Source organism: Nicotiana attenuata, unplaced genomic scaffold (genome assembly GCF_001879085.1).
Source record: "Nicotiana attenuata strain UT unplaced genomic scaffold, NIATTr2, whole genome shotgun sequence".
Lineage (NCBI taxonomy): Eukaryota > Viridiplantae > Streptophyta > Magnoliopsida > Solanales > Solanaceae > Nicotiana > Nicotiana attenuata.
The window spans coordinates 384018-411891 of record NW_017670316.1 but is presented as its reverse complement, the minus strand read 5'-3'; the positions used below and the strand labels follow the sequence as shown (position 1 = coordinate 411891).

Below are 27874 nucleotides of genomic sequence, written 5' to 3'. Positions count from 1 at the left end.
TTTGCACTGGTAGCGACGGTGGCATGCAACTCATGGAATATCAAGCCACATTGCAAATTCTACAAGAATGTCCCACATATATTATAGATAAGTTAAAACAAAGCTATATAGGATCTTACAAATAGTAGTATGATAATTTATAATTAGCTAATAAGACACCTTTTTCAAATAGAACCCTTCCTAGAAGGTGAAAATGTAGATTAGGTGCTCTTCAAAAGACTTGTATTTGTATGTGAAATTTAAAATATTTATTAAATAAAATAAAAGGCTTTAGCCTTGATTATGAATTGTCTTACTTAGTTCCTTTATATCTTGAGATTATATTAAATAAATTACAAGTCTATTATAGTTACTAAAATATTTTGCTAGACGTCTTTTATTTTAATATTTTATAATTCTTCACTTAGTTTCTTTATAATTTATTAAGCTTTAAGTTCATTAAAAAAATAAAAAACTAGCAATTGTAAACTTTAAAAAATTTATCATTGCCAAGTTTAAAACAATAACTGTTGCTATCTATAAAAAAAAATAGCCGTTGTCAACTTTGGCGCTTAAATATTTAAATTTAGAAAAACTTTAAAAATGCCCACTTATGGCCCACGTCCCATCCCGTCCCATCCCGTTTGTTAGTGGGACAAGATAGGCCTACCAGGTCGTTCCATTTATCCCGTTCCGGATAAGACCCCGTTCCATCTCGTCCCGCCATACCATCTCGTCCCGATAAATTTGTCCCGTCCCGTCCTGGTGGACAACCTTAGTGTGGGCTACTTGGGTGCCTTTTGTGGCAAAATTAAAGGCATAGTTAATTCTATTTTCGATGTAGTTAAGGGGTAAAATTGGTCATCTATTCCCTAAAAAAATGGACCTATATTTATAGGTTACCGTACCAACATTGAAGTTCCTTCAGTTAACTCTTTCTTCCATTTTCCTTTATCAATGGAGACTCCTGAGGTAAACTTCAGCTTTCCTGCTCTTTCCCTTTAGTACTGGTTCGCTGCTTGACCGTTGCAGTTTTGGAGGTTTTCTTTTAACAAATAGCTATGCCAGTTCTTTTTCTTGTCTGCTTCGTCTTTTCTTGCGTAACTTTGCGCTACTTTATCTAGCCATTGCTTTTTACATTCTATAGTAATGGTTGACAATTAATGACGGGAAAATAGGGGAATTGATTTTGGGAATAACTACATAGTTGCGTTAATTATATCTTAAAATCCTTTGTGGGTTTCTATAGACAGTTCTTAGGTATTTGGAGCTTTTAATCAGTATAGTTTTAGATGCAGGATGTGATTGTGCGAAGGTGAGTGCTCAAGCTTTGTTCAATAGAGATGTAGGCATGTAGCTGACTCTTTTATATTCTGCTGTAAAATTTTCTTCTATATATCCCGCCGTGGTTCTTTGATGGAATACAGTAGTTATCAAAATTATTATTGTTGTAAAAGAAAAACATCCAGCTGGAAGTGTTCAACAACTTTCTCCTTTCCATCCTTACCCCCACTTATAGGATGGTAGATAGAGATGAATCTAATAATGCTATTGAGGAAAATCAGTACCAAGAAACCGAATGACATTAGGAAAAGCAGAAACCACGTAGAAACGGTTTGGAGTGGTGGGGTTGCTTAATTCATGAAACATTTGTGTTAACCAAATTGAGGTAAGCTAAATCATCAGTCACTTCCAAATTATCAGAACACTTCTAGTTCTATTTATGATTATGGTGTCAGCAAAAGGTTTCCAACATCATTTTTGTTCATCATTCATTGTGCAAAGACACCTGCTTGTTCCGCTACCTTAGAGTTCGGAGCTATTTGTAGTGATTGAATTGTTTGTATCATAGCATATTACCACATCACATTGAAATCTCGTTAGTGTTCTCCTTTTGTTTGGATATCTAGTTGGTTTTCTTATTTTGATTTAGAACATTCTATTTGACCATTGATTAAACTTCTTTTTCTTCTGGTTTTGCATTTTCTTCTTAATACTCCAAGGAGGTATCCAGGCACTCCATTTTTTGTTTATGGACTGGATTTGTGCATTTAACTACTGCTATCAAAGATTCTGATTCGATTCAAGTGAGAAATATATCAAGTAATTCAGTGGAAAAGCAACTTCTAGAGATATTCTAGTTGAACATAAAGTGAAGCGCTTTTCAATGTGTCCGTCTGCCAGTGGTTGGGCAGCTCCTATTGTTGCTGATCATGGTGTGTATAAGGCTTGTCATTCAAAATTTTCTGTCGTCCAATTTCAAGAACCAGATCATAGCAGAGTGCACTAGCTTAAGAATAGGGATCTGAGCCCAAGTATTGGACCTTTTTGGTTGTATTTTCAAGCCCTATATTACGATAATACAAAATTGTGTAGTTTGGCACTTGGATAGTGCATCGATTAGGAAGCCTAGTCCTAAGCAAGATTAAAACATTGATTGGCTCAATAGCTTGAAATTAATGTAACCGAAAACTTACGAATGTGAAAAAGCTAACAGTCAATAAATAAAGTTCCAACATAAGACAATTAAAAAGTGGCAAGCTGTCAAACATGAAAGGCTTAATTAGAACTTTAAAATAAGAACCTATGGCTTGTTTAGTAACCAAAATATTCATTTGTCTATATTGGTTTCCTCTATGACAACATAATGCTTGTATGTTTCATTAGTTAAATATTAATTTTTGAGATATGAGAATGAATGAATTTGGTGAGTACAAAAATTTCCTCAAAACAAGTTTTGGTAGGAAGTGAATATGATAGCAGAACTGGGGATTTGGTACCGTAGAGAGGGTAAGGGGAAGGGGAAGGGGAAGGGGAAGGGGATGGGGGTGGTATGGGAAGAGAGGGTTAAAGGGTGGGGAGAAGGGGGTAGGGTTGAAAGGGTGGAGGGAGGATAAAGTGAGGAAGGAAGTTGAGACAGTCACCAATTTATAATATTGAACAAAAAGAGCTAGACTTTTGTAGTTCCACTAAGTCCCCAGGGGGTTGTGGTTTGGAGCCAGTGGGTTTGTAAGTCTGCTGGGCTTTGCGAATGAGGAAGAAAACTAACAAAATTATGATGGAAGGGCTTTCTGGTTGCCAAATGGTCCTTTCATTATTAAAAACTAAAAATTTGTAGTACAGAAATTTTCAAACCTGATACTAATCTACTACAAGGTCAAAAGCAACCAATCCAAATAGGGCTGACTAAGTTGCACAATCCAACAGTGACAAGACTTCCTGACTATAAATTACCAAAATCCAACGTTTCAAGTTCAAAGCCGCAACCACATTACAAGCTTACAACAGTAAGACCATAACCATTAACAGGTAAAACTACTGAGTAGTATGGTTATTTTTGGAGGATACTCAATGCAGGAAAAGACTTGTATATGTTCATTGCAAGGATGAACATAATAACAATGAAGTTATCGTTTTCTATCAACTCTTCTAATATCTTTGTTTTTGATTCTTTCTAGATGATGCCAGATTTCAGGGAAATTGGGACAACTTAAAACTGTAGTAAATTTTAGCAATTGTGAGTTAGTTACCCTTGAAAACAGAGTAAAACCTAGGAAGCAGAATAGGTTGAGAATATCAATTATAATGCACTAAGAAACGGTGCTAATCATGTATAAGCCTGTAAATTTAAAAGGAATACAATCCTGCAAACTGTAGTAACATTGTTGTCGAATTATATTTGGATGATCATAAACGACATGAATACAATTTTTAATATATACTGTTATCCTACTGTTACAAAATTTTCAGTTTTGAGTATTTACCGATAAGATGTCAAATACTAAACTTGGCTTGCAAGCAAGGGCAGTTCAAGGGTGAAATTTTACAGGGGAAATAGGGAGTGCTAGATAGAGGAGAGAGAGAGGAGACCAACGCGTTGCGAGATAACTTTTAGGGATAGAGGGTAAAGAAGCAAAGTGGAGCTGGTCGTTGTCAGCAGGTTCTGGTTGTTGGAGGGAGTGGTAACACTAATAGGTTTTTCCGGGGACAGAAAGAGAGATAAACTTTCATCTTTGTATTTTTGAATCTTAAAGTTTACGCATCGACTTTTGCGTCAACCTTTAGCACCAAAACCGAATCAGATTCTTGAAATTATCGGAAAAATAAAATACATCCAGATAGCCATTTCAAGTGAATTGGACGCTTCAGCGAATTTCCCAAGAATTACTGAATTGTGAAACCCCAAGATTCGACCTTGGGCTGAATGTGTCAATGTAGTAAATTTTGTGTAGCTATTTTGTTGATCATGAAAATTAAGAAAAAAGCTAGATATATATGTCTTAATATGAATGTAGTATATTTCTATAGTTGCTAATACGATTAAATTATAGATTTATATTTTGTGTAATTACTGCTGAAGTACTTCCCATTTTATTTTCCTTTCAGTTGCTGAAGCAGAAGTTGCCTCATGATGCTCGTACTGATGGCGGCATCTCGTTGATACTTGGGCTTCCTGAAAATGACAAGTTCTTCAAGAAAAAGAAGGTTTGAGGTTTTGAATCTGATTACTTTGATAGTCCTTATTCCTTCCGGCTACCTCCCTCAGTTTTGTTACATTGTCCATATAAAAACTCGTCAAAGTCTGTCATTTATGTTTCTCTCATGTTCCCTGGGCGTGGTATCTCATTTGATCTTGTCTACAGAAACTTCTGGAACAAATGGGTTCTCATGCAAAACATGTATACATACAGAGCTCTGCAAGTCCTGCTGAACTGAAGTCTTCCTTAAATTTGATGCATCAGAGAGCTAGAATCATAAACTTAGATGAGGTATTGCTTTCTCAATACTAATGTCTAAAAGTAGTTGAGTAACTTTTAATTGCTACTAACACTTTTCTTTTCCTCGAGTAGCTTTTTAAGAATAGCGGGGATATTTTGTGAGATTTTCTCTTACCTATCATTGATAGAACAGTTATAAATTGCCTGCAAATTGTTATTTAAGCAAAAGATATGCAATTAGTTGCTTTACTAACGAGCTCCTTACTTACTATCTCGGTTCTATATCTTCCAAAAGAACGATTTCTACTAGAATTTCAATTCTGAATATAACATAGCTTGCCACAATTTATCAGAAGAAGGAACCATTCATTTGCCACCAACAGAATGATAATCATCTCCAGGTATCACTTTGTTGATGAGATTAACTGCACTGATAAAAATTGTCCTTGGTTCAGCTGGAACTCTACTTTGGTGGAGAAGATGTCACCGATCTGGTAGAGTTTAATAGTCCAAGGAATGAGATGGAAGCTTTGAATTCAATTCTCACAGCCATTGCTAAGTTGGGTGGAGAACATTCTGCAGCAACTGCATTGCAAGAATTACGAATTACAACTATTAATTTGATCTCTGAGGTGGCAAAGAACTTCAAAGAGGAGAGAAAAGTTGTTACTGAATCTAGCTGTGAGCAAGAGAAATGTTTACAACAGTGGGGTGAGGACGAAGGTGTGAAGTCACAATTGGAGATATCTTGTAAGTTCTTATCTAACCATTAATCTAAAAGTCAAGATAACTTGTTTATTCTTGGCATACCTGATTGAAGAAAGAGAGAAAACTCGTATTCTTTTTTGGGCTATGCATTAGAGCTTAATCTGTGAACTATACAACTGCAATTCAGCGTTACCTTTACATTTGTAACTTCCCTGTTTACGTGGAAATTGTGTTATGAACTTTTTTGGTTTGACTAAAGACTCTTGTAACTTCCATTCTTTTTTGTTCGGAGTTGTATCTGTCATTGACGTCAGAAACTACTTTGAACATAAAGGAAGAACATTTGCTGCTTTTTTTATCTTCATTTATTTGAAAATGTTTTTAGACAAAGCCTATTTTGTAAGATAAGAATGTAGTTTCACTTATTATTAGAACCTTTTTTCCTCTTACCCTATCTTATTGTATCCCCTCCCAGTACTATCAACTCAATTTCACACCTAGCCTCCCATGCAAACCTACCTCCATTGCCACTACTTATTGCAGCCCCTCCCCTAACTTGCTGCCTCTCCCTCTGTGCACCCTAACTTGCTGCCTTCCATTGCCAGGCTCTCTTTGCTTATTCCTTTCATCCTCTTCACCCTGGAGACCCTCTTGCCCATATTCTCCTCGTCCTAACCTCTTCTCATCTACTTCTAGTTTTAAACTTGTTACAAGAGCATTTTTGTGCCCATCAAACTTGTTTTTCCTTTAGTTTTTTTTATAAAAAGATGTTAGTGAAACAATTAGCACCAGGGTTATTAAAAGCGCTCGCTTCTCGCTTTAAGCGACTAAGCGAGGCGAGGCGCAGGGGTTACGCCTTTCTGGAAAAAAAGCGACTCACACTAGAAAAGCGCACGCTTTTCTCGCTTAAGCGAGAAGCGACGCGTTAAGAAAAGCGATAAAAAGCTCTCTTAAGCGAGCAGAAGGCTGAAGCTAGGGTTTTTTTAAAAATTTTGGGCAAACAAACATACGCTCCAAAGGCATCTGTTACCAAAACATACGCTGGTCTTCTTCTCCAGCCCAGCAAACTCCAGCGACACTGCGACAGACCACTGCTGCTCCAAAACAGGTAAGTTTCTTCTTCTTCTTCTTCTTCTTCTGTTCTTCTTCTTCTTCTTCTTCTGTTCTTCTTCTTCTTCTAGTCTTCTTCTTCTTCAGTTCTTCTGTTCTTCTTCTTCATGCTCTGTTTTCTGTCTTCTTCTGTTATTCTTCTTCTCTTCTGTTTTTCTTTCAATTTTTTCTCCAGATTAAGCGCTCATATTTTGCCCTAAATGACTTCTTTTTGTTCTGTTATTAAAACTGTTCTTTATGCTCTGTTTTCTTCTGTTATGCTCTCTTTATGCTCTGTTTCTGTTATTAAAAGTGCCCTTTATGCTCTGTTTTCTGTTTTGTTCTGTGAATTAATAGGATGTTGCTCCTTTTGTGGTTTTGTTTTGCATTTGCTTAAGATATTATGACTTTTGAGGATTATTCACTATTTAGTTTTAGTATCTATTATGAAACATTTGCTTAATATGTTATTTTTAATGAGTTCTTAGCCATTTATCTATGCCTATATTTTTTTTTTTATGTGTTAAATTGCGCTTCACAGCAAAAAAGCGCGCGCTTCGCTTCGCGCTTCTCGCTTCTGTGAAGCGAGGCTTCGTCGCTTTTGCGCTTAACGCTTTCCAAAACACTGATTAGCACATGTTTTCAATTACACGTGTTGTGGCTGAGTTATGGGAGTAATAACTTGGAACACTTCATGTGAGCCCATCCATTTCAATCTTGGTGGGCAGGATTACCTAGGCAAAATGAGCTTGTGGGTTGAACAGGTTGCCCAGTGGATTAGTCAAGGTGCATTCAAGAGGCTTCACCAATGTTGAAAAAAGAAACAAAAAACAAATTAGCACATGCTCTTTTTTTTTTTTTGTTTTTCTTTTGTAATAGTTAAAATTGTATCTTGTTTTTAGTGATGACATTTATAAGTAGTAATCCCGAACACACTTGCTGACAAGATAATGATTACTCTATTTGCATCTAATCAAGGGTAGAAAGTATGAGTCGGTTATATTCCTTTCCGGTGAAGCTATTGTTGCTTCTATAATGCTTTATGCGGCTTACTTTTGGAGGCTATTCCTATAGAATTTTTAATGAGACTCCTACAACAATTCTCATCCTTTTCCTCTTGAATTCGTAGTTTGCCAATGTTGATACTCTGCTAAAACATAGCTAAAACATTTCTCGTTTTTTCTTTTCTGTTTTTGATTGCCAAAACTCGCACCGTCCTTCGATTGTTGTACAACATCCTAACCGTCACGCTTCTCCGGTTGTTTCAACCACTTGCAGTCCTATAAACTCCTACTCTTCCGGTCACATACTCTCCTAGCCATACTAGTTATGTAGACATTACTGGTTAGTCTGAGACTTTCTATGCCAAATTTCCTGGCATTGTGTCCCTTACAAACTGTAACAATTTCCTTCAACAACTAACTTCTTTATTGAAAATGGTGGAAATACTGTTTTCATTTCCTTTCATACTTGTGTATCTTATGATGCAGATTTTGAGGGAGCGGGAAGGGGAGCCGTTGCCAGACAAGACATGAGAATTGGAGATATAGCCATGGAGATCCCTTTATCCATTGTCATTTCAGAGAATCTTGTGTTTGCGTCTCAGATGGTACATTTTGTCAATGCTACTGCATTTGCTTGGTTAAATTGTTTATGCTTTCTTCTTGCCTTTTCCCTTGGCTTGCTCAAATAATTCATGAATTAGATTGTACTATTTTTGTGTTTCGCATACTTGGCCATTTGTCATATTTTTTTTGATAAAGGTATATTTTATAAATGGAAAGAACCACAAAAAGAAAGTGCCTCTAAATTTACATATTGTGCAACTCCCGGATCATATCTAGCAAGGAATCCAAATCATCTATAGAGGCCAAGTTGCACCAAAAAGCTAACGAGAAAATATAACCAAGTTTAAGGCTAAGGATATTTTAACTTTTTCCTTCAAAAATTTCTGTTGTTTCTTTTTGTCCAAATTGTTCACCAAATGACCACAAGGAAAGTGTTCCAAATCTCGCGTGCCTTCTTGTTAAGCCTAGCTCTTGTCCAGCTACGCAAAAAATCCCGAACACAGTGGGGCATTGTCCAGTTTAAACTCTAATATTGATTGAAGTGCCTGTAAATGAAGACTTGATATTATCCTCTAGATCGTAATTCTTGTATACATTATTCAGTATGAAAATAACGTTCTCCGCTGACTCTCCCCCTCTCTCTAACGTTCCCCCCAACAGTAACTTACCGTCGACGCACCTCTACCGCGTCGCCGCTGCCGCCACAGGTAAGTTACACTTCTCTCTCTCTCCCTCTTCTCTCTTTCTCTCTCCTTCATCTTTTCTTCCTTTCTCTTCTGGTCCGTCGCGCTTTGTGCCCTAGGCCTCACTATCGGTGCAGTTTATTCTCGTCTTCTCTCTCCGTGTGGGTGGGGATACAACCAGTCCAGACGAGCAGGATTCCGACGATTGCTGGAATTTTCCGGCGACCCCTGTAGTGTATTTCAGGCGACCCCCTCTCGATCGTCTTGCTCTCTCTGTTTCCCCCATCTTCTCCGTTTTCTCTCTCTATCTCTCTCTGTCTCTCTCTCTTTCTCTCTCTTTTTGTGTGTGTGCGTGTTTTGTTTCTTTGGAAAGTTTTGCCGCTCCAGAAATTTCCCGGTGAGGTGCAGTAATTTTCTCGGCAAAGTCTAGTGATTTTACGGCATGTGGACATATTCCCGGTGAGCTCCATTGATTCCGGCAACCGTTCGGCCAAGTTCTATCTACCTTATATTCCCTCTTCAATTGGCTTGGCGTACTGTATAAAACCCAGGTCCTATCTTCTTGCTCTATTGCAATCTGTTTGCTTGAACATATTTTTTTGCATGTCACTTAGTATTGACTCGTATAGCTAGTATATTTTTAGTTTAGCTGTTTGCCGATACTAGTGGTAGTACTAGATTTGTATTCCCTTAGACTATAGTGGCTAGGTCGAGCGATGGTAGAATAAGGTCGTGTCCGGTTGGGGGAGTGTGGGGGGGGGGGAGTGGATGGGGCAAGGGTGGGAAGGTAGACTCGAGGCTGAGGGTTGGGTGTTGGAACATAGGGACTTTGACTAGGAAGTCAATAGAGTTGGCAAAAATAGAGGAGGATTAGTATAACTTGTGTCCAGGAGACTAGATGGGTGGGACCTAAGGCACGAGATGTAGACGGGTACAAATTGCGGTACTAAGGAAGTGGAAACTGGAGGGGCAAGAATAGGGTAGGCCCTTTGGTGGATAGGGAACTTAGAGAGCTGGTGGTGGAAGTTAGGAAGGTGAGCGAGCGACAGGTTGATGGCTATTAAGTTAGTTATTGGAGGACTGACTTTAAATGTGATTAGTACCTGTGCACCCCAAGTGGAATTGGACGAGGAGGTCAAAAGACACTTCTGGGATGATCTGGACGAGGTTGTGCAAGGCATCCCGCTCACCGACAAGCTTTTTATAGGAGGGACTTCAATGTCCACATCAGAACAATTTCCGGGGTTTATGACGATGTGCATGGTGGCTTCGGTTTTGGGGGTAGAAACGGAGGTGGAACCTCGTTGTTGGATTTCGCTAAAGCTTTTTATTTGGTGATAGCTAACTCGAGTTTCCCAAAGAAGGAGGAACACTTGGTTACCTTCCAGAGTGCGGGGGTTAAGACCCAGATTGACTACCTACTCTTTATGAAGTGTGCTAGAGGTCTTTTTATGAATTGCAAGGTTGATATGGAGGACGAAGAGGATGCCTGTTGAATGGAGGTGTAGTACGATGATTCCGCTGTACAAAAATAAGGGTGATATCCAAAATTGCAACTACTATAGAGCAATCAAGTTGCTAAGCCATACTATGAAAGTTTGGGAGAGGGTGGTAGAAGCAAGGGTGAGGAGGAGTGTATCTATTTTCGAAAACCAGTTCGGATGCATGTCGGGGTGTTCCATTATGGATGCCATTCATCTTGCGAGGAGGCTGGTGGAGTTGTGTAGGGATAGGAGGAGGGACTTACATATGATGTTCATTGATTTAGAGAAGGCATATGGCAAAGTCCCTATAGAGGTTTTTAGGGAGATGTTTGGAGGCTAGGGGTGTTCCTGTTGCTTACACTAGGGTGATTAAGGACATGTATGATGGAGCTAAGACTTGGGTTGGGGGGGGGGGGACCACTTCCCAATTGTGATGGAGTTGCACCAGGGGTCAGCTCTCAGTCCGTTTTTATTTGCTTGACGCGCCACATTCAAGGGGAGGTGCCATGGTGTATGTTATTTGCAGATGATATTGTACTGATTGACGAGACGCGAGGCGGTGTTAACCGAGACTGGAGCTTTGGAGACTAACCCTAGAATCTAAATGGTTCAAGTTGAGTGATGAGACCAGTGAAGCAGACGGAGATGTGAGGCTTGATACACTAGTTATCCCTAAGAGAGACAGTTTCAAGTACCTTGGGTCCATTATCCAAGGAAATTTGGAGATAGACGAGGATGTTACACATCGTATTGGATCGGGGTGGGTGAAGTGGAGGCTAGCATCCGGTGTTTTATGTGATAAGAATGTCCACCTAAACTTAAAAACCAGTTTTACAGAGTGGTGGTTAGACCGACTATGTTGTCTGGGGCTGAGTGCTGGCCAGTCAAGAATTCGCATGTCCAGAAAAGAGAGTAGCAGAGATGAGGATGTTGAGATGAATATGTGGGCATACCAGGATGGATAGGATTAGGAATGAAGATATCCGGGCCAGAGTGGTAGTGTCTCTAGTGAAAGACGAGATGCGGGAAGCTAGGCTTAGATGGTTTGGGCATGCGAAGAGTAGACACGCAGATGCCCCAAAAAGGAGGGGTGAGAGGGTTGTGCTGTAGGAGCTGAGAAGAGGTAGACGTAGGCGGAAGAAGTATTGTGGAGAGGTGATTAGGTAGGGTATGACGTTACTTCACCTTACCGAGGACATGACCCTTGATAGGAAGGTTTGGAAGTCGAGAATCAAGGTAGATGGCTAGTAGGTAGTCGAGAGTATTAGTGTTAGACCTGTATTATGTTATTGTTAGATTTATTACTTGTTTGTTCCTTTCATTTCGTTTTCTTGCTATCTTGTTTTTATTGCTTTTCTTTCGTCTTTCCAAGGGTCTATCAGAAATAGCCTCTCTACTTTCAAGGTGGGGGTAAGGTCTGTGTACACACTACCCTCCCCACATTCCACTTGTGGCATTACACTGAGTTTGTTGTTGTTGTCTCATCATAACTCTTGCATAGTAAAAGGGCTTATTTTCAGGAGTAGATCATAGCTGAATATGTGATTAGGAGGGAGGATAGAATTGCATGTCCAATTTGAATGAATCGTTTCTATTCCATTAGTCTTGTAGGAACCTTGTCTGATGCACCAACTAGCAACCTGATATAGTGAAGACACTTTCCTTTTGCTACAAGTTCAAGATTTTGCTGTTCAAGATTTTGCCCTATGGAGCGAGTTAAGAAGCTTTCTGTCTGTGTAATAATCACTTCCTTTTAGGAAGAGCGTGGGAAGTATTAAGAAATTGATGTGGCACTAGAAAAGAGAAGGGAAAAGTGCAAAACAGGAGAGAGAGAGAGAGAGAGATAAGACAAAAATGAGGGAAAGATATGAGGAAGAGAGATAAATGCATTAAGCAGTACGTGTGTCGAAACAAAGTACACTGTGACCTACTTATAGAGTAGAGAACCCTGAACAAGCTAGATTTCGGAGACAATTAGAACTTCATTCTATGAAAACTTAAGGATAAAATTTAAGATTCTCTTGGAAACCTGTGCTTATGGGCAGGATTATTTTGGGAACTTGTGTTTTTTTTGGGGAGGGGGGGGGGGGAGGAGTCTCCTGTTGGATTAGTCGAGGTCTCTGCACGCTGGTCAGACAACCCCCCTTAAAAAGTCGGGATAAAATTAATAATTAAAAATAAGATAAACAAATTAAGGTAATGATAAGGATAATCTAATGGAAAGAAAAATTTGAACATAATATAACAGCTAAAATATAAATATGAAAATAAATATAAAATATTCTTAAATCTCAAGAAATTTCAAAATCTACAGTGATTCAAATTATTGCAAATCTCCTTAAAGCTGCATCATATGTTTCTTAAAAGTATATGTTGAACCGATCAGGTCCGGGGCTTTGTCTCCATCAAAGAGCTTGATAACAACCTCTACCTTTTCTTTTGTGAAAGGCCTTTGAAGCCAATCACTTTCTTCTTCAGAGACTCTGGCCAAACCATGATTTTGCCACACTGGTCTCCATCTTTCATTTTCCGAGAAAAGATTTTCATAAAAAACCTACAATATGCTCCCCGATTAATTTTGCTTCTTCCACCAATATTCCATCAATTTCAATTCTATCAATACAGATATATCTCTTGTGAGGATTGTCTTGCTTCTGAAAGAATGTTGTATTTTATCTCCCTGTTTTATCCAGAGGCATCTCGATTTTTATTTCCATGAAATTTCCTCAGCTTTAGCAGTATCTTCAAGTTCTCTGAGTTCCTTTCACTGTTATTCTGTTTTTCTCCTTGTGTCTCCAAATTTTTATGATCCAACTGTTCTGGTCTTGCCATAGCCTCACCCTTTCTTTCTTCAAGGCTGCCAAACACTTACACGGTTCGATTTTTTGATATCATTCTTCAGCAGCATTAATTTTTCAGCCCAAACAACATCAGGCTGACCCTCTACTTCATAGGAGTGCCACCAATATTTCAGCAAAATCAGCATGTTCAAACCATATATTCCAGAACTTAAATAATCCTTGCCTTTATTCTAGTCACCACATTCCCATAAAATTGGGCAATGTTCGGAAGCCACTCTTAAAAGGCACTATTTGCTTGATAAATTTAAAGTATTCATCCCATCCATTCAAAATAAAAAGTCTGTCTATTTTTAATGCACAATGAGTGTCCCTGCCTTAAAACTTCCATCTTTAATTCGAGAAATGATCAAGATAAAATCCTATCTGAAAGTTTTGAAAGTAATGTCTGCAATAGTTCATCTTCTTGTATTATAAAATCTCTCAAACAACGATAACAACAAACCCTGTGTAATCCCACCAGTGGGGCCTGGTGAGGGTAATGTGGGTAATGCGTACGCAAACCTTACCCCTATCTTGTGAAGGTAGAGAGGCTGTCTCCGATAGATTCAAAGAACCGTAAAAAGGAAGCAACCAACAGTAACGACAAGAAGAAAAGAACCAATACAACGTGTAATAACAAAGATCTAGAGATAAGAAATGCAAGAATAGTACTAATACTCTACTGGTAAGAATGACACGTGTAATAACAAAGATCTAGGAACAATAAAATATAAAATCTCTCAAACCTGCATCAGAAATTGCATCTTATGTTGATCAAAACACCATGCATAACTTCTTCCCATGCTTTATTGGCATGAAAAGCTGATGACAGTGTATTGATTTGCAGTGACACCACTAACAATCTTGATAAGAAAAGTAGCTAACAATCGTCTTATTTATGTGGCAGCACTCCATTTTGGGAGAAGTCGAGGGTATGTCAGCAGAAACAATGTTATTGTTGTGGAGCATGAAGGAGAAGCACAATCCTGATTCCAAATTTAAGTTATACTTTGATACACTGCCAGAGGTATTTAATACAGGTTTGTCTCTTTGAAATGATGTTTTTTTCTCAAATTGAATAAGGTATTGCTGGTTTGCAATCCCGTTTAGTATGGAGTTTAATCCTTCCTATGTACTTGTCTCTGTCTAGTGACCACTTATCGACCTTAGCCCGCTAACCCATAAGTGCATAATCTACATATGTGTGTTTGCACGTAATTATGTTTATATATATGTATGTGTGTGTTTTAGCTGCAGAGCTGGGTTGAAATTGCATGTTCCTTAAGGTTGTACAGATTACCAACATCCTCTTATTATTTAAAGTCTACCTCTTGCTCCTTCCACCCAATCTAAATACCCAACCAATAGAAAGAAAGAAAATTCTTCAAGAGTTTGACATGATTAATCAAAGTACAATATGCTGTATATATCGTTGTCACTTATTTGAAGCCATATTCCTCTATTTTAATGTACTTGCACTTTTCTTATCTTCTTCAGGTGTGTGTTATTGTTCAGTTCATGTCTTCTATGACATCCGTTTTTGGTCATGTATACTATACAGGTTTGAGTTTTGGGATGGAAGCTATAATGTCCTTAGACGGAACCTTGCTGTTAGAAGAGATTGTCCAAGCAAAAGAGGTTTCAATCTTTAATCCATTTTGTTTTAGGTTGATATGCTGATTGAACAGTGAAGTTCCCCAATAATTGCATAAACATAATCAGTAGAAAAAGGTCAGGTTCTCTTGTTGCTTCTTTTTTCCATAATTTGATTCTGATAACATATAAGTAAGGTGGTTCTCTTTCGTTATTGTGGAAAGATTAAGGTTCTTGAATAATTTCATTCATATCTTGCAATGTCATGTACATGGCTTTATATACAGAAGAGGTTGAGAAGCAGAATAACCTAAATCCCGTAAAATCTGGGATTGGGATTGTACAGAATCATATAAATTACAAAAATAATCAGAAATCTATTATTCCAGATTACAACAATTATCCCTAGAAACTTAGAGGATCAAATCTTGATTTGGAGAATATCTTCCTGGAATTTTCTAATATTCAACACTCCCACTCAAGCCGGTGAATAGATATCTTCTATTCCTAGCTTGCTTATCAGGTCTTAAAACACATTATTTGGCAGTCCTTTTGTTAAAACATCAGCCAACTGTCCTTTTGTAGATACAAATGGCGTACAGATGTGTCCAATATCTAATTTCTTCTTAATGAAGTGTCTATCTACCTCAATATGCTTAGTGTGATCATGTTGTACAGGATTATGAGCTTTAGTTATTGCTAATTTGTTGTCACAATATAGTCTCATAGGTCCTTTCCATCTTATCTTCAAATCATCAAGGATTATCTTTAACCATAACAACTCAGAAACTCCCGCCGTAGATCTGAACTTAGATTCGGCACTTGATTTGGCCACAATATTTTGTTTTTTACTTCTCCAAGTCACAAGATTTCCTCCTAAGAAAGTGCAATATCCAGAACTTGACCTTCGATCCAATAAAACCTTCGATCCAATAATGAACCAGCATAATCCGCATCAGTATAAGCCTCTAAAACCATGTCTCCTCCTCTTCTAAATAGTATTCCTTTTCCCGGACTTCCTATAAGATATTGTAAAATCCTGTTGACAGCTTGGAGATGCATTTTTCTAGGGTCTTGCATAAATTGGCTAACGACACTTACAACAAAGGCCATGTCCGGCCTTGTATGGGACAAGTAGATAAATTTCCGTACAAGCCTTTGATACGAGCCTTTATCTACCATAGAATCTTCTGGAGCATTGCACAACCCATGATTATATTCAATTGGTGTGGCTACTGGTTACACCATAATTTCCTTGTTTCTTTCAGCAAATCAAGCACATATTTTTGTTGGGAAATAAAGATTCCTTGTTTTGAGTGTGCTACTTCAATTTCCAAAAAAAATACTTTAATTTCCCAAGATCCTTGATATCAGATTCCTTGAGTAAACAATTCTTCAAATTTTGTATCTCTTCTGAATTATAACCTGTTACTATAATATCATCCATATAGACTAGTAGCGTTGTTACCTTTCCTATTTTTGAGTGCCTTATGAACAAGGTGTGGTCTCCTTGACTTCGTCGATAGCTTAGCTTGATAATAACCTTTGTAAATCCTCCAAACCATGCATGGGGTGATTACTTTAGTCCGTAGAGTGCCTTATTCTGTCTAAACATCATTCCCTTCTTGCTTTCAAAACCAAATGGTACCTCCATATAGATCTCCTCATCTAGATCTCCATATGGAAAAATATTTTTAACATCAAATTGCTGTAGTTTCCAATTAAAAATTGCAGCCAATGACAATAAGATCCTCACTATATTCATTTTTGCCACTGGGCAAAAGTCTCCAAATAATCAAAATTCCATAGGTCTATGTGTAACCCTTTGCTACCAACAACAACAACAACAACATCCCAGTATAATTCCACAAGTGGGGTCTGGGGAGGGTAGTATGTACGCAGACCTTACCCCTATCCCGAGGGGCAGAAAGGCTGTTTCCAGGAGACCCTCGGCTCAAGAGAGCAACAGGAGATGATATATTAGTACTATCAATAGACTCATAATAAAATAACAAAATAACAATAATATAAGAAATATAGGAAATATAGGAAATACGAAAAGGATGGAGAAAAGGATGGAAGGTATACTAATATCCAACATATAAAGCCCTGCATCAGTAGCTGATCGGTAGCCTCCTAAGACTAACTCCTAACTGGCTAGTCTCACTCTAGTGCATTGTAGTAATATTCACAACTTCCCCCTAACCTATAACCTTAATGCTCGACCTCCACAGTTCCCTGTCTAGGGCCATGTCCCCAGAAATCCTAAGTCGTGCCATGTCCTGCCTGATCACCTCTCCCCAATACTTCTTAGGTCTCCCTCTACCTTTCCTCGTGCCCACCACAGCCAGTCGCTCACACCTCTTCACTGGTGCATCAGTGCTCCTTCTCTGAATGTGCCCGAACCATCTGAGTCTTGCTTCCCGCATCTTGTCCTCCATGGGGGCCACACCCACCTTCTCTCGAATATCTTCATTCCTAATCTTGTCCATTCTTGAATGCCCGCACATCCACCTCAGCATCCTCATCTCTGCTACTTTCATCTTCTGGATGTGTGAGTTTTTGCTACCAAACGTTCTTTAATTCGTTTTGACGTATATTTCACCTTAAACACCCTACCCTACCGGCTTTTCCCTTTTGTTAATTCCCACCATTTCCCAAGTTTTATTCTTTTCCAATACTTCAATTTCCACCTTTATAACTTGTTCCCACTCTTTGTTACCTAATGCTTCAGACAAATTTTTTGGAATAGAAATTGTGTGGAGGTTATTGAGAAAAGCTTAATGATTGGGGATAGATTTTGATATGTCAAGGAAAGGCACAAAAGGTGTTGGTGTGCAGGTTCTGGTTCCTTTTTTGAGTGCAATGGGAAGGTCAAGGTCATTTGGTTGGTCATTTGATTGGCTAGGTTCTTTTTCATGATCAGTTTGGTTTGATGTTTCTGATGGTACAACGGGTTCATCGTAGGTATTAGGAGAAATAACCCGAGGAGATAATTGCGCTTGAGTAGTTTGATTAGTAGCCTCTTTCTTCTGGAGTAAACCCGTAATGGTGGATTATTTTCTTGAATTTCTTTATCTATATCAGGATTAGGAGACTCAATGGGTTCATTGGGATTTAGAGACTCAAGTGATTGAAGAGATGGTGACTCATGCAAAGCTTAGATAAGGATTCGGCACAACTATGAATAGACAAATTAAGTAGTGATAAAGTTTAGAGATCCTTCTCCTTTCAATGACTCCCCCTGAATGAAAGAATTGTTAAAAAAGGATTCATTTTCATCAAATTTGACATCTACTGAAACAAAGAATTTCTTGGTTGATGGTTGGCAACACTTGTAGCCTTTTTGAGTAGGAGAATATCCTGTGAAAACACACTCAAGAGCACGTGGATCTAATTAGCCCCTATTATAAGAATGAATGCGAACATAGGCAATACTCGCGAAGATTCTATGAACCAATTTGCTGGAAACTTCAAAATTCGGGAAGAAAACTCCTAAGAGTATCAAGTGGGCTTTTAAACTTCAGAATTCTTGATGGTATTTTGTTACTAAGGTGTGCAGGAGTTAGGACAGCTTCCCTCCAATACTGTTTTGGAACCCTTTTGTGAAACAATAGTGATCTAGTAATGTCAAGTAACAAACCGTTTCTTCTCTCCGCTATTCCATTTTGTTGAGGAGTATTGACACATGAAGATTCATGAATAATTCTTACTTTTTGGAAGAAAACAGAGAGGCTTTGATTGAAGTGGTCCTTGGCGTTATCAGAACGGAACCTTTTAATTGTCACATCAAATTGGGTTTTGACCATATTAAAAAAGGCAGGAAGGATATGAATGACATCTGATTTTTGCTTTAACAAATAGATCCACGTTACTTTTGTACAATCATCGATGAATGACACAAACCATCCAGCACCATAAATATTAGGAACGGAAGAGGGTCCCCAAACATCACTATGAATAAGAGAAAACAGAGTGACATCTTTTGTTACTTATTGGAAAGGAAACATGTTTATGTTTTGCAATTTCACAGTCTTAATAAAAGGACGGATAACCTAAGCGACGATGATAGAGCCAAGCTTTCTCTTTATTAGACATAACAAGATTCAGACAAGAATGAACTAGATAAGGAATTATAGTTGTATCTCCACCAGTGTGAAAATCCAGAAAATAAAGGCCACCTTTCTCACTAGCACGCCCAATCATCTCCTGCATGTTCTCTTCTTGAAATGCACAATATGAACACAAGAAAATTACTTGGCATTTAGAGTCTTTGGTGACTTTGTGGGTAGAAATGAGATTTGCAAATAACTTTGGGACGTGAAGAACATTCTTACGTACGAAAGAGTTTCCCAGCTGTATGTCTCCTTGGCCACCTACGGTAATAACTGAACCATCGGCTATAGTTATTTTTTTGTGGCTAGGGCAAAGTGAATATGATATAAAGAGATGGGAGGAACAAGGCATATGATCAGTTGTCCGGAATCAACTACCTAGAGGGCTGCTAGCTATATGTGCTTGCTTTCCTTTACGTTTTAGAAATGTACGAACAAGTTGAGACCATTTTAGGTAATTTTTCCCATTCAACTGATAAGAGGCTTTAATATTTTGCAAATCTCTAGTTGGGACTGCAGAGTTATGCTCTGCAGTGGCAGAAACATTTTCCGAGGCTGAAATATTTGCAACCGTACTCTTTGCGGACATGATTTTCAAATGGTTTCAACCTTTGGGTGGATAAAGAGGACAAATGTGATTTTCAGAAGAAAATATAACTTGATGAATGAAAAAACAGGTCAGGAATAAGCCTAAAGCTGTGATACCATGTGGAAAGAGCAAGGTTCTTGAATAATTTCACTCATATCTTTTAATGTCATGTACATGACTTTATATAGTGCAGAGATTGAGAAGCAAAATCACCTAAATCCCATTAAATCTGGGATTAGGATTGTAAAGAATCATATAGAATACAAGAAGAATCTTAAATCTAATATTTTGGATTACAAAAATTATCCCTAGAATCTTAGAGGATCTGATCTTGATACGGAGAATATCTTCGTGGAAATTTTCTAACATTCAACAATTCTAAGGGAGTCATTTTATACTGGTTGATGAGTATCGATTAGTACATATAAACCATCATCAATATGGTGGTAAAAGCAAGTTTCATTTGAGGTTCTTCATTTTTTGCTGGAGAACGGTTATTCCTTTGTATTTACTCAATCAGTTAAGTTTAATCACATTCCTTCAGTTGGTAATTGTAGAAATAATACACCGGAAAATTATACTATTGATGTATTTAAACTATATTACAAGGACCCCCTATTTATGACAATACACAATACATATATTACTCCTATTCTATGTGGGACTATGACTATTTACATGAACTAACTCTAACACTGTCACGCCCCAACCTGGGGAGGCGTGGCTGGCACCCGGTACCGTACTGGCCCGAGCGAACCACTCTGTAACTCATTTTTTTCCCTTTGTAACTATCATGGGCCAACATGGCCACAACTCGTAATGTATAACTATAAGTGGGAAACACTGTATCAATGAACCATCTTTCTTAAAACATGAATACATATGGGCCGTCAAGGCCTCTGACATACTGTAAAAAATGAACCTCTGTCTACAAAGCCTCTAAGAGTAGTTGACATCAAATGGGACCGGGTACCGGCCTACCCATAAGTATGTAGTAAAATTCTGACACGATAACTCACAGACTCGGCTGCACTCCGAATGAGGTGGAGTCTTTCCGATCCTTTGATGAATGCTAACCTTGTCTACTATGAGGGCACGTCAAACTGATTGTCTATACCTACAGGCATGAAAGCAGTGTCCCCAACAAAAAGACGTTAGTACGAAATGTACCGAGTATGTAAGGCACATATATGTAGCAGGAGTAGAACATGTATTATATATATAGGACTCATTGTATCATTGTCAATAGATCAATAATATAATTTTCGGAGTTCGTAACTATACCCATGTTGCGCAACACCTCATGGGAACGGTCCAAGGTAATCCCGTGGGTCCTGAGAAGGTGCACCACTGAAGTGAATAGGGAAGAGCTTGGTAAATTTATCCAACCCCAACAAGGCCTCAGAAGATATAGTGGGCCTATCACCGGTCTGTACCGCAACAACCGGCTGAACCACCCAACTAGCTGGGTTGCTGGAGTCTGATACCTGAGGCTCCACTGCGGGTGCTGCTGCTCGAGCTCTAGGCTGAGCTCTGGCTCGGCCTCGGCTTTGACCTCTGCCCCTAGTAGTAGCTATGACTGGGGCTCCGGCTCCGGCTCCGACTCCTGTTCTGCTGTAGATGTTGTGCGTGTCCTCGCCATCTGCGAGAGAACAAGAATAGAATGGTTCAATCATCAATGATAAAATAAAATCGCACGATAGAGAAGGAAAAAAATGAAATTTTTCCTGAACACCATAGCCTCCGGAAGATAAGTGCAAACGTCTCCGTACTGATCCTCGAGACTCTACTAAGCTTGCTCGTGACTCGTGAGACCTAGGCAACCTAGTGCTCTGAACCAACTTGTCACGACCCAAAATTCGCACCATTGGGACCGTGATGACGCCTAACATTTCACTTTCTAGGCAAGCCAACGTTAGATATAGTTATTAGCCATTTTTAACAATTCAATTTAAATGAAAACCAATAAACTGAAATAGAGTTTTTAAACTTGGCGATATCCAGATACAATCCCCAAACTTGTGACACAAGTACACGAACGACTGGAGTACTACAAATAAAAGTCTGTATGAAAGCATAACTGTCTGAAATGAAATAAATAGCTAGAGCAATGTAGAAGGGGATTCAGGGCTGCGAACGCCGTACAGCTGTACCTCAAGTCTCTGACAAGCTCCGGATCCGAGCAATCTATTGACCGCCGCTAGGGTCGACTCCAAAATCTGCACAAGTGCGGAGTGTAGTATGAGTACAACTGACCCCACGTATTCTGTAAGTGCCGAGCGTAACCTGGACGAAAGTAGTGACGAGGCTAAGGCGGTTCACTTACAACAGCCTGTACGCAGTATAATATTAACAACACTGGAAATCAACACAATAACAACAATGAATACAGAAAACACAATCTGTTGTGGCGCGCAACCCGAACCCACTGTACATACACAATCCTCCTTTATATCACCACATCAACATCAAAATCACATATAAAATCCATTGCGGCGCGCAATCTGATCCTACCATATCAATATCAAAATCCTCCTTTTTTCCACCGTATCAACATCATAATAGCATATAAAATCCGTTGCGGCGCGCGACTCGATCCCATCGTATCAATATCAAAATCCTCCCTTCTCCACCATATCACAACTGTTGCAGCGTGCAACCCGATCCATAAACAAATTCACAAGAATCTCTACGATTAAAGAATATGAAAGCAAAGCAACAAGAACCCCGTACCAAATAAAGGAATACTACAATTAAACAAAAACAACAATACAAGCCAAATATATGACAGTTAAAGTGTACAAGTAAGACAATTAAGGTAAGTAGCAATATATCATGGAGTCATGGAAGGAATGAACATTTCAATACAAAGAATAATTAATGACAACTAACAAGTTAGATCATATAAAACAATTAAAGCATGTAACACTTAAGACATGAAATAAGATAATTCATGAAATACGGGAAAGCATGGAAACAACTAGTTTGACGGCGTATATACACTCCTCACCTTGCATATACGCCATTACACACACAATTCACATAACATATAGTTCAAGGGTTCCTAATTCCCTCAAATCAAGGTTAGACCCAACATTTACCTCGCTCTGCAATCAAATCAAAGCTCAACCGGGGCCTTTCCTCTTAAATACGCCTCCAAACCAATCAAATCTAACCAAATCGACTTAATATCATCAAACAATGCTAGAGAAATCAATTACAATAAATAATGCAAAGATCTTTACACTTTTCCCAAAAAGTCAATAAAAAGTCAACCCCGAACCCGCTTGGTCAAAACCCGAGATTCGGACAAAAACCCAATTACCCATTCACCCCCGAGCCCAATTATGTGATTATTTTCGAACTCCGACGTCAATTTGAGGTCTAAATCAATTTTACAAAATTCCCTATTTCTATCCAAATCCCTAATTTCTACCGTGAAAATCCTAGATTTTAATGTTAAAAAAGCACTTGGAAAGTAATAGGTAATTGAAAAGAAATAGATTAAAGTTGCTTATCGATGTTTTTGGGAAGAAAATCCTTTTAGAAAATCGTCTATAGGGAGTTTAGGGTTGAGAAAATGTGAGAAATGAGTTAAGTCCCGTTTTTCCCCTCTTTTACCCTGCTGCGGCTGTCGCAATAGCGATATCTTGTTTGCAATTACAAACATGCAAATACGAGAAAGAGGTCGCAAATGCGAACCCTTCTCAGAAGGTCAGTCATCGCAAATGCGACGTTTTGGTCGCAAATGCGAACCAAGATCCCTCGCAAATGCGGACCATCCCTTCGCATATGTGTAGGTTGCCTAGGAACACGCTGAGTCGCAAATGCGACAATGCCTTCGCAAAAGCGGCAGTTGCAAGTTTGAAAATGCGAACTTTCTCCTCGCAAATGCGAGACTCCCCCAATCCAGCCCATCCTCGCAAATGCGAGGCCTTGTTCGCAAATGTGAGCCAGATCTCGCAAATGTGAGACCTGCAACAGTGAAGGCATTAACCATTCTCCTAAGTCCAAAATCACTCCGTAGCCTATCCAAAACTCACCCGAGCCCCTCGGGCTCCAAACCAAACATGCACACAAGTGTAATAATATCATACGAACTTGCTTGCGCGATCAAAACACCAAAATAACACCTAGAACCACGAATTGGACATCAAGATGTATAAAATTTTCAAAGAAACTTAGAGAACATTCAAATTTACAATCAGAATTCCGAATCACGTCTCAACTCCGTTTTGCACCAATTTTTGCAAACAAGTCATAATATATTGAAATGAACCTATACTAAGTTCTGGAACTGAAATTCGAACCCGATAATAACAAAGTCAACCTACGGTCAAACTTAGAAATCACGTTAAATCAAGTTAGAGACTTCCGAATTCGATTTCGGGCATATGCCCAAGTCCCAAATCACGATACAGACCCACCGGGACCGTCAAAGCACTGATCCGGGTCCGTTTACACAAGATTATTGACCGTAGTCAACTCAAATCATTTTTAAGGCTAAATTTCATATTATTTTCAATTTTTCGCATAATAATTTTTTGGAAAAAGACGGATTGCGCATGCAAATCGAGGAAGGCTAAACGTAGCTAGTTGAGATCTTGGAACACATAAATAAAGGCTAAAACTCAAAGTGACCTATCGGGTCATCACATTAAACTATAATACAAGAACCCCTATTTATAACAATACACAATACATATATTACTCCTATTACATGTGGGACTATGACTATTTCCATGAACTAACTCTAATAGTAATGATAGTAAGTTGTTCTTTTGTCTTTATTTGGTTTACCATTAGTATATTAATTTCCTCTACTTCTTTAAATGTTACTAGAAAACGTGCGAGCCTAGAGCAATGCAAGTTGACTTGGTGTCACTATTTTAGCACTAAATTTCTGAACTTGTATTTTGTTTATTCCATGTCCCATTCTCCCAGCATGACTTGAATAATGTTCTTGCAGCACTTGCGTGCACAATATGATGAATTATTTCCAGCCCTATGCAATGATCACCCGGATGTATTTCCTCCAGAGCTGTACACCTGGGAGCAGTTCTTATGGGCTTGTGAACTTTGGTACTCAAATAGCATGAAAATTATGTTTAATGACGGAAAACTAAGGACCTGCTTGGTTCCGATTGCAGGGTTTTTTAATCACTCGGTAAGTGTATTCCTCCCCACAATCTTTATTCCTCCCTTATATTTATGTTCTTTATCTTGATGGTAACTGTGAAGTCTAATCTTGTGAAATTGCTTGATGTATATGGAGCTGTACCTTTGCTTGCTGACATGAGCTCTTGTGACAACCATCCATGTCCCCAAAGTTTAAATATCGTTGGAATATCTTGTTGTGTTTGAGAGTTTCGAAGAGTATCAGAACACGTTGAAAAGCAGTTTCTTCACATAATTTTTGACGTCTTTTTTGGATTTTGCTCATTTCTCTTTCCTTCAGAGTTTTCCGCACATAGTGCACTATGGAAAAGTTGATTGCACGACAAATACTATTAAATTTCCTTTGTCAAGACCGTGCAATGCAGGAGAACAATGTTTTCTTGGCTATGGGAACTTCAGTAGTTCTCATTTACTGACCTTCTATGGCTTTCTCCCACAACTAGACAACTACTACGATGTGATTCCTCTAGGTAAATTTCTCTAGGGTGAAATCTCTTTGTACCTAAGTACAATAAATTCGTTGGTGAGTATTTAACAGGGGCCTGTTTGTGTGGCAGATATTGATGTTGAAAGTAATGACGGTTATGCGGACACTGGCCCTACATCTGATTGGACCTCCCATATGATTCGTGGAACCTGGTTCTCAACGAAACGTGGCATCTTCCATTATGGTTTACCACCTCCTCTATTGGATCATATGCGTAGATCTCGGAATCCTTTTTCGAAAACAATGAACCTTGTAATCCATCATAAGTTACTATGTTACCGCTTTTCTTTACCCTGTATCCCTCATGTCTTACTTTCTTCTCAATTTTTACAAGTTCTTATTTCCTCTAGCTAATGTCAACTATATCTTGTCCATGAATATGCTTCACCTGACATACATATACTCTTTACAGACACCAGAGAACTTGGAAATTGAACTGGAAATACTTAGAAACCTTTGTTCTATGTTCCAAGATATGACGGATGCACTAGGAGATGCTCGACTTGATGACAGGTAACAGACATGACGAACATGTAATTCTAGGGAGATGAATTCCATTGACCTAAGCAATAGTTTACTTTTACATTTCAGGGAGACCACAAGTTGGGATATAAAGCTTGCACTGGATTTCAAATATTTACAGAGGAGGATTTTCTCCTCCATTGTTGCTTCGTGCCAGGCAGGTTGTGAGTTGGTAGAAAGTGAACTGCAAAGATATATATTGTAGTTTAGTTACGGGAAGGGACCGGCGGTGCTAAGTATATGAGGTCTGGCTTCATAGAGTTTTGTTGTATACAGCCATTCTAGTTTCCGCACCAAAGGCGGACTGAAGCTCAAGTAAAAGGCGACACTAGCCTTTTCTGTCTTACCAATGGAACAATGATATAGTTTTCTCTAACAAGAAATCTGGGCAAGTGGTTTGTAACCATCTTTTCTTACTACCAGATGGTTAAATTTAAGCTCTTATTTGTGTTATTCTTAGGCGACAGAGCCAGTAGAAATTTTTTAGTTCTCACAATCTTCAGAGTTTGCCTGCTGTGATTAGTTTTCTCATCGCCTCTATTTGGAATCGTGGTATGCTTATGAGAAAAGAATTTCAATTGTAATATATGTTTTATTCTACCTTTTAGCTTGCATAGATTTAACAAGAAAGTAAACTTAGGAGAGAAGGCAGAACTGGTTCTTTTTAGGCACTCCTCTCCTCCTTCTAGTGCCTTTCAACTCAAGAAGCATTAATGTGTTTATTAGATTTAGTTTACAGACTTTTGACAAACTAAATGTACTTGCATATACAAAAGTATTTACAAAGACCACTCAGAGTCTAATACAAAAATTCCAAAAAAGAAGAAAAAATTCTAAGTGCCTAGTCTTCGTTGGGAGCTTTATCTTCGTCTTCTCCACCCTCCGATCCGCTTGCACTCCCGGAGTCGTCATCATCAGAGAGAAAAGCTTTGGCTTCGGCCTCTAGCACTTTCGCTTTCTCGATATCGGCAGTAAGGTCAAAACCGCGAGCATGAATTTCTTCGAGAGTTTCTCCAAGACTGGCATTCGGCATGCTCGGCAACGCAGAATGATCGAACTTGAGCAGCATCGGAAATTTTCTTTGCTCGAGCGTGAGCGACTTCAGCATCTGCTCGGTAGATGACCACGATCGACTTCGCGTCATCCGTTACTCTTTCTCTTCACATGCGGCCTTCGCAAGCTCAGCAGCCAACCGAACCTCGAGCTCTTCAAATTTCTTGGTTCGGACCAAGCTCTCCTCCTTCATGCTTTGGAGTTGACGTTTGGCTGAAGGTACCTGTGCCCGAGCAGTGTCTTTCTCTGAGGCAAGGCGGTCCATATTTTACTTCCACCCCAAGGTTTCTGCCTCCTTCATGTTGGCCTCCTCGCGAAGTTGCTCGATCTTCTGGCCTTCTACTGAACTTACATGATTGAAGTGTTAGTCGTCGTCTTCGAATTAATAAAACGAGCCAAAAAAATTACATTACTAGCTCAATCAGGTCGGTTTGCCCTTTGTGAGTTGTTGCCAATTCAGCTCGGAGGTCCTTGATCTCCTCTTCTTTTTGCCCAATAACAAGTTTTAGGGCATCCCTCTCCTCCGTAAGACTTTTATGGTCGGCCTCACACCGGTCCAACTCTGCCCGGGATTTAGAAAACCCTTCCCGATGGAGCGTCAAAGCCTATAAAGAAAGAAAGGAATTCAAACAAGAAGAAATAAAGACAAAGATAATATTAAAAAATGGAGCTAAGGCTCACCTGACTCAGAAGTCGAAGGGCTTCATCGAAGATACTCGATGCATCACCCAGGTCGGAAGTATCTTCTACTCCCGTGAAGCAGCCAAGGAAAAGGTCTTCCCCTTCGTGGGCGTTCCCACATCGGGGGTCCACATGGCCTGGGCTTCCTAAAGTTGCCCCTCGGTAAATGAAGGGAGAGACGGTGAATCGTCAACATTTATTGCCCCAAGCAGGTTACTTGGGCCGTTCTCTTCGTTTTGAAGGGCCCCGGAACTGGCCCCTTCAGGTACGTCCACCGATCGCCCATCATGGCGGGAGACATCTTCGACCTCCGATGACTCGGGGACTTTGCTCCGGCCACCCTTCGAAATCCCTTCAACCCGAAGCTGAACTTCTTCGACCATCACCGGCTCAGCGGCCTTTGGGACTTCGGCGCTCCTCTTTCGGGCCACCAGCTCGTAGTCAACATCTTCTTTTTCCTCTTCCTCATCTCGTAACTTCTGAACTACATCCGCAGGCAGGGCGGCGGTATCTTTCTTCGACCTGCGAGCTGTGCTCTTCTTAGGCGAAACCCTTTTCCTCTTCTTATCCTTGGCCGGTTTCGGGGC

At 39.2% G+C, this 27874-nt stretch overlaps 1 protein-coding gene across 2 annotated transcripts; it reads left to right on the top strand.

The window, feature by feature from the left end:
• The first annotated feature begins 738 nt into the window (after positions 1-738).
• LOC109237732 lies at positions 739-26153 on the top strand. Of its 2 annotated transcripts, none has more exons than XM_019404087.1 (12): positions 739-951; positions 4366-4464; positions 4623-4748; positions 5153-5447; positions 7985-8103; positions 13977-14109; positions 14631-14707; positions 24336-24533; positions 24825-25014; positions 25102-25298; positions 25444-25544; positions 25623-26153. In XM_019404087.1, exons 1-12 carry the CDS (start codon positions 937-939, stop codon positions 25756-25758), a joined length of 1686 nt encoding a protein of 561 aa, XP_019259632.1. In that variant the 5' UTR covers positions 739-936; the 3' UTR covers positions 25759-26153. The 2 variants fall into 2 exon arrangements, with proteins under 2 accessions (XP_019259632.1, XP_019259633.1); XM_019404088.1 differs by having other exon boundaries at positions 749-951; positions 25102-25283.
• Positions 26154-27874: the final 1721 nt, after the last annotated feature.

Excerpts from the sequence above, each read along its gene's own strand:
- LOC109237732 (XM_019404087.1), top strand. Across the intron at positions 24,534-24,824 it reads CAGGGTTTTTTAATCACTCG|AGTTTTCCGCACATAGTGCA; the intron begins GTAAGTGTATTC and ends TCTTTCCTTCAG. Across the intron at positions 25,015-25,101 it reads CTACGATGTGATTCCTCTAG|ATATTGATGTTGAAAGTAAT; the intron begins GTAAATTTCTCT and ends TTTGTGTGGCAG.